We start from the raw sequence: 6,158 nt of genomic DNA, 5'->3' as shown, positions 1-6,158 counted from the left end.
GCTACGGCCCCGCCCCGCCCCGCCCCGCCCCGCCAGGCCACGCCCCTCACTGCTCCGGACCTCCCCGACAGGACCCGTCTCTCGGGTACAGCTCCGCCCCACCCCGCCCCGTCGGCCACGCCCCGGACCAACAGGCCACGCCCCTCACGGTACGGTCCGGGCCGCTCCGACACGGCCCGCCCCACAGATACGGCCTTGCCACGCCCTTCCGTCAAGGCCCCGCCCACTGTTCCCCGCCCCTCTCCGACCCGACAAGCCCCGCCCCACGCAGGCCCCGCCCAGTAAGCCCCCGCCCTATCCCTGCTGGGGGGTCCCGCCCTCGACTGGTTCCGCCCCATCAGGTCCCGCTACCTAAAGGCTCGTCACTCCCCCTTAATGCCCCTGTTCCGTACAACCACAGGCCCGCTCCTGCCTGGCCAACTATTTTTGTGTTTTGTTTTTTGTGCCACACCCTGGCTCTGCACTCATCACTCCAGGTAGGGCTCAGGGGGACCCTATGGGGTGCCGGGGATTGAACCCCGGGTCGGCTGCGAGCAAGGCAAACGTTCTCCCCACTCGACTCCAGCCCCTCGAACACTTACTATGTTTTCTGTGTGTGCAACTCTTTTTGTAGTTGTCTGGTACCTGTCCTGGCCCCTAGGGCTAAGCAGGTCCAGGATGTTTCTAAATGTTTCCTTTGTCCTTTTCCTTGGGAGTTTGGGCGTGTGGTTTTGCTCTGGGCTTACTCCTGGCTCTGCGCCCAGGGATCACTCCAGACTCGGGGGATGGAACCCGGGTCAGCTGCAAGTAATGCAAACACCTTACCTGGGGCACTATTTCTCCAGCCCCTAAACCTGTTTTTTTTCTTTTTTTTTTTTTGGATGTCCTTTCTTTCATTTTATTAAAATATAATAGACACACAACATTGTGCTAAGTCTGTCTGCACACGGATTCTTGGGTTGGCCAATGACTAATCTCCAGCAGGGATGAAAAGCACTGAGTGCAGTGAGCGGAGATGCTGGGGGTCACGGGGGAGAGGAGGCAGTTCGGGGCTTTGGAGGCCGGGAAATGGACAGACGGGGCAGCCAGGGCAACACTCACTCACCGGGTCATTCCTTCTCTGTTCTGCTCAGTCGATACTGAGTCTCAAGAACAGAGGAGCAACCAAAACAAGGCCCTGTCCTGGCGCGCCGCCATCTGCCTCGGCTCTGGAATGGAGAGAGGCAAATTCGGCCATTCTTCTTTGCTTTTGTGGGCTTCCTGGAGGAAGGGGCCTTTGAACTGTCTAGAGGGGAGGGGTGCAAGGATGGTGCAGGGACACTTGAGGGCTGCCCACCACACGCTGAGCACCAGCTCAGGTGCCAGGGAGACACGGTAACCACAGCTTCCGCCCCTACCTCCCCAGCCCACCCACTTTCCTCCAACCCTCCCCAGGTGCCCAGCCCAGCCCTGCCCTGCCTTCCATGGGCACATGTAGATGACAACCAGCTGTGCTCAGGGGCCTTTGGAGAAAAGTGGAAGCAGAGAGCAGATCCCAGAAACCAAGGCAGGGGTGGGTGAGGGGGAGGCTGCTTGCCTTGCATGCGGCCACCTGGTTCAATCTGCAGGGTCCCCAGGGCCTTTCCAAGAGCGATTCTTGAGTGCAGGGCCAGGAGTCAGCCCTGAGCATGGCTGGGGGTGGTGTGGGCCCCAGACACTGAGGTCAGTATAGATGACATCCAGGGGTCTGAGCTTTGGGCAGCCCCAGGTGGAGGGGAAGTGCAGGCACCCAGGGAGAGGGGCCTAGGTTTTCTGCGGGGAGGGGTAGGCGGGTGGATGGACACCAGCCGGGGGAGCTGGCCTGCAGACCTGTGGGGCCTGGACAGAGTAGGCCAAACGCCCCTAGTCCTCTTGAAGTGGTGTCCTGTTACGTGGCCGGTACAGCGGAGGCAAGTCTGTGACCGAGAGTCCCCAGCCTGCAGGGCAGGAGGGCACTGAGGCTGGGCTCTGCCTTCGCGTTTCCTGGCTGTCCTTCCCGGAAGAGTACTTGCTGCTGAGTCCTCTCTGCTGGGGGACACAGGCAGGCTCCATCTGCCAGCAGCAATCCTGGGGGCTGGGAGCAGGGGCAGTCAGGGGGCCAGAGGACAGGGGCCCCCTAGGAATCCAGCAGGTGCCAAAGGACAAATGGACAGAGCAGGGAAGCGCTGGGGGCCAGGGGGAGCCATGTGTGCATGCTGGAATGCTGCCCTTGTGGCAGGGGGTGTCAGCTTGGGACAGACATCAGACGCTGGGCTGGAGACAGTGACCCCAGACCCCACTCATGGTCCTGAGCACCCAGCTGGGAGAAGCCCCTGGTGAATCTCGGCAAAAAGCATGGAGTTCAGAAAGAAACAAAGGATGCGCTTTACTGTGTATTTTTTGATTTCTAAGATAGAAGTACCTCAATTTAGAGAGGTGGGGCCAGCACAGCAGGGACGCACTTATTTGCCTGATCAGCCCTGGACCCATAGGGTCCCTGGACTACTGCCAGGATTTCTTTTTTTTTTTAACCTTTATTGAATCACAGTGAGACAGCCCATTACAAAGCCGTCTGTGATTGGATTTCAGTCATACAGTACTCCCAACACCCATCCCCTCCACCGGTGTACATTTCCCAGCACCAGGGTCCCCAGGTTCCCTCCCTTCATTGCCCCCACCCACGTCTATGGCAGGCGCTTTTCTCTCTCATCAGGAGTGATTCTTAAGTGCAAAGCCAGGAGTAATCTGAGCATTGCTGGGTGTGGTTGCAAAGCAAAAAACGTAAAATAAGAGGCAGGGTGCTGGTCTTGCACTTGCTGTTACCTGGTTCAATGCTGGGTACTACATACGGTTCCCCGAGACCGCCAGGAAAAGCCCTGAGCATCACTGGGTATGTCCCCACATCCCTCCAAAAGATCAAGAAGGAAGAAAAGGCAAGAGGTAGATTCGAAGTTTCTGGGCTGGCTGCAGAGCCAAGGGGTGTGGCTTTGCCACCCAGACCATCTCCCAGTGTAATCACTGTGGCACAGCTCCATGCAAAGGATGTGGACATGCCCCAGTGCCTGGTTGTCACCTTGCTGGTGTGTGTGTGTGGTCCTCCCATATCAGGGGCCGCCAGGGCGTTACCCTCCACTGCACAGGAAGTGGGGGTGGGCCCACTGATCAGACAGCCCATGTTCTCCCTGCCAACGGCTGTGAAGCGTCTGCAGAGGGAGGGGCGGGCAGGACTGCAGAGACCCCAGCAAGGCAGTGGGCGCAGATTTGGGAGGGGTGGGAACTGGCTAGTCCTAGGACTGCCCTGCTGGGCCCACACCAAGGGCCCTTCCAAGGGTACAAGGCTGTCCTCCTATGTGGAGGACAAAGATGGGCCCTGTGGGGACCAGTCCTCTTCCTGGGAATCCTGAAGATTGAATGAGGGGAACAGGAGCCGCCTGTTTTACTCCCCATCCCTTACCTCCTGCGGGCCTCCAAACCAGAGCACCAGGTACACTCCCACTGTGGAAAACCCCCTACAGGGCAACAGTGGGACTCCAGGCTCTGTTGACTTGAGGGTGAACTGTTTTCAGTTCGGGGGTGACAACCAGCTGTGCAGGGCTCTGGCCGGAACCTTGAAGAGGTGCCAGAGCAGCAGGAGCAGTTGGGCCACAGTGCCACCTGGTGGCTGCCCGTGGGACTGCTGCTCAGACAGCCCAGGGCCCCAGGATGCGCCCAGCACCTCTGGGTGAGACAGGTCTTAGGCTGGGAGAGTCCCTCGGGGTCCCCTCAGCTCCAATAAAGGACTCCTGCCCCAGCCAGCCCACCCACACTATCTGTGCACTCTCCCGACTGGGAAATCAGGCACCCTCAGCCCACAGTCCCCATCCTGGAAAGGTGTCACTTACAGGCTGCAGTGCCAGGCTGCTCCCACTCTGAAGCCCCTGCCCAGGCCGTTCCCTTTCCTCTGTGCCATCTCCAGGGCCCATTCCTGCCCCCAAACTCCAGCCCAGACACTCTTCTCCATACCTGAGTCATCAGTAGCTCAGCCTTCGGCCAGCCCTGGCTGGTTCCTTGGCACCACTAGGCAGCTGTTTCCAAGCTCCTGCCAGCCCTCCATGTTCGGGGCACCCCTCTCCCTGCTGAAACCCAGTTCTCTCAGCTTGAGGTAAGGGCCGGGAAGGGATCGGCCTGTCTGCCCCGGCTACTGCTAGTCCCGTCCCGCGGCCCCCAGCCCCTTAAAGACAAAGCACAGGTCTGGAATTTTCCATCTTTAATACAGATTCACCGGCACGCCTGCTTCATTTCAAGTCTTTCACCGCCAAACCTGGGGAGAGAGAGAGAGACGCGTGTGAGCCAGAGGTGCTGGGGCTCCTGCTTATAGGACCGAGCCCATGTCTGGGAATGGAAACGCTCAATCTGTATGTGGGGCACTGGTCAGGTCTTCCAAGGTCAGGGGAACCCAGCGCCGGTGCAGAGGAACCTCCAGAACCACGTCCCAGCCACCCGCTCCCCCACCGGGAGGGAGGCACGAGGGGCCCAGCCCGCACCTGGGGGCAGCGACTGCTTCAGCTTCTCGGCCTTCTCTTTGTCGGTGATGACGAGTGTGTACAGGTACTTGCTGCAGCGCACCTTGAACTTGACGTTGTCCTTATTTTTCTTGATCTTGACGGCTGCGGGAGGCCAAGGCTGTGAGTGAGACCTGGGATGCCGACCCAGGCATCCGCAGTGGACAGGGATGGGGTGCTGCCACCTCGGGGCAGTGCGATCCCCATAGCCAGGAGGCACCGGTCTAGCTGCCCCCCCCAGCTCTGTTCAGATGAGGGTGAAGTGCTGGTGGCGGGAGACACCGAACAGAGGGAAAGCCAGGTCGCTGGTGGCTCACACGTGGAAAAATGCTGCAAGGGGGAACCACTAAGGCCAGAAACACAGGACCGCGGCCCCTGAGCAGGGCCAGGATGAAGCTCTGCGGATCGCTGCGTGGGTCCCCCACAAAAAAGCTAACTTTGGGTTGCAGTGAGTACAAAAAAAGCCTCACGGGCCTGAGGCAACAGTCAGAGGAGCTGCAGGCTCCAGTCTGCAAATGCCCCGAGCCCAGGCGAGAGACCCCCGGTCCCACGGGGAAGGGGCGCTAGTCCTGCAGCTGCCCACTGCACCTTCCGACCCCCAAGCAAACGACAAAGGGTCCGGGGGTCCCGCGGCAAGCTGGGCTGAGACCCTCCCCCCCCCAGGCCTGTGTCCCAGCAGCCCCCGGCCCCGTGGCTTCCCGGACCCCTGGCCACCCCCACGAGCCCACTCACACTTGGCGTCCTTCCGCCGCGCCGTGAGCAGAAAGTCCTTGATTTCCTCGATTTTGCGTGGCTGCAAGTCCCGGGAGAGGGGGCGTGAGTGTCGGGGACCCCCAGGAGGGCGCCCAACCCTCCCTCCCCGCGGGGGGGGGGGCCTGTACTCACCATGATCGCGAGCGTGCGGGGACGTCCGGGCCGGCACCTGCGGGGGACACGGGTCGGGGGATCGAGATGGGTGCGGGGCCCCCTCCCCGACGGCCTCCCCGAGAAAGACACGCCCCGATGCAATCCAGCCCCCGTACCCGCGCCCCCAGACCCAGGTCCCGGTCCCTCACGTTGTGCCCGGCCGAGGATGGCCCCCGATGACCCCCCACTGTCCACGCAGCGGCAGCCAGACACTCACCGCCAACCGCGAGAGGCAAGAACGGAAAAGAACGAGACTTCCGGTTCCGGGTAGTTAAGCCCTCACCCCCCGCAGGAAACCCAGTACGGCGGCCGCAGAGGATCAGAATGACCTAGGCTTTCGCTTTTCCCTTTACGGCAAACGCATCTGCCCCCTCCTGGCCACTGTGAGTAGTGCAGCTCGGCCTCCCCGCGGCCGCGTTGGCGCCCACGTTCCCGCTGGAAGACCTGCCACGTGTGATCTATCGCTTTCATTAGACCTGTGTATTGGGCAGCAGCGCCGGCTTTTGTCACCGACCAAAGGGACGCGCCTAGGTAGGCGCGAGAATCCGTTCGAGCCGACCTCGCTGTCGCTCTGCGCCTTCTCCACCCATCTCCAGCCTGTGGATGGGGTCAGCGCACCTGCTGCTTCCGGGTCCTATCAACTGGTGCAAACGGGTGCAAAGAGGAGCAGGGCTGGTACTTTAGGGAGGAAACAGTCTCCAGGACCCACCTGGGTCCCCCCAAGCCTCTGAGGGA

General features: G+C 61.0%; 1 protein-coding gene across 2 annotated transcripts; it reads right to left on the bottom strand.

Annotated features, from left to right (window-relative positions):
• Positions 1 to 4,207: 4,207 nt before the first annotated feature.
• On the bottom strand, positions 4,208 to 5,675 carry RPL38 (ribosomal protein L38). Of its 2 annotated transcripts, none has more exons than XM_056138336.1 (5): positions 5,641 to 5,675; positions 5,403 to 5,439; positions 5,250 to 5,310; positions 4,500 to 4,622; positions 4,208 to 4,276 (listed from the first exon to the last, which is right to left on the bottom strand). In XM_056138336.1, exons 2-5 carry the CDS (start codon positions 5,403 to 5,405, stop codon positions 4,251 to 4,253), a joined length of 213 nt encoding a protein of 70 aa, XP_055994311.1. In that variant the 5' UTR covers positions 5,406 to 5,439; positions 5,641 to 5,675; the 3' UTR covers positions 4,208 to 4,250. The 2 variants fall into 2 exon arrangements, with proteins under 2 accessions (XP_055994311.1, XP_055994313.1); XM_056138338.1 differs by having other exon boundaries at positions 5,573 to 5,654.
• Positions 5,676 to 6,158: the final 483 nt, after the last annotated feature.

The sequence above is a fragment of the Sorex fumeus genome, unplaced genomic scaffold (assembly GCF_029834395.1).
Source record: "Sorex fumeus unplaced genomic scaffold, SorFum_2.1 ptg000128l, whole genome shotgun sequence".
NCBI lineage: Eukaryota > Metazoa > Chordata > Mammalia > Eulipotyphla > Soricidae > Sorex > Sorex fumeus.
The sequence above is the reverse complement of the archived record's forward strand: the minus strand, read 5'-3'. Positions and strand labels throughout refer to the sequence as shown.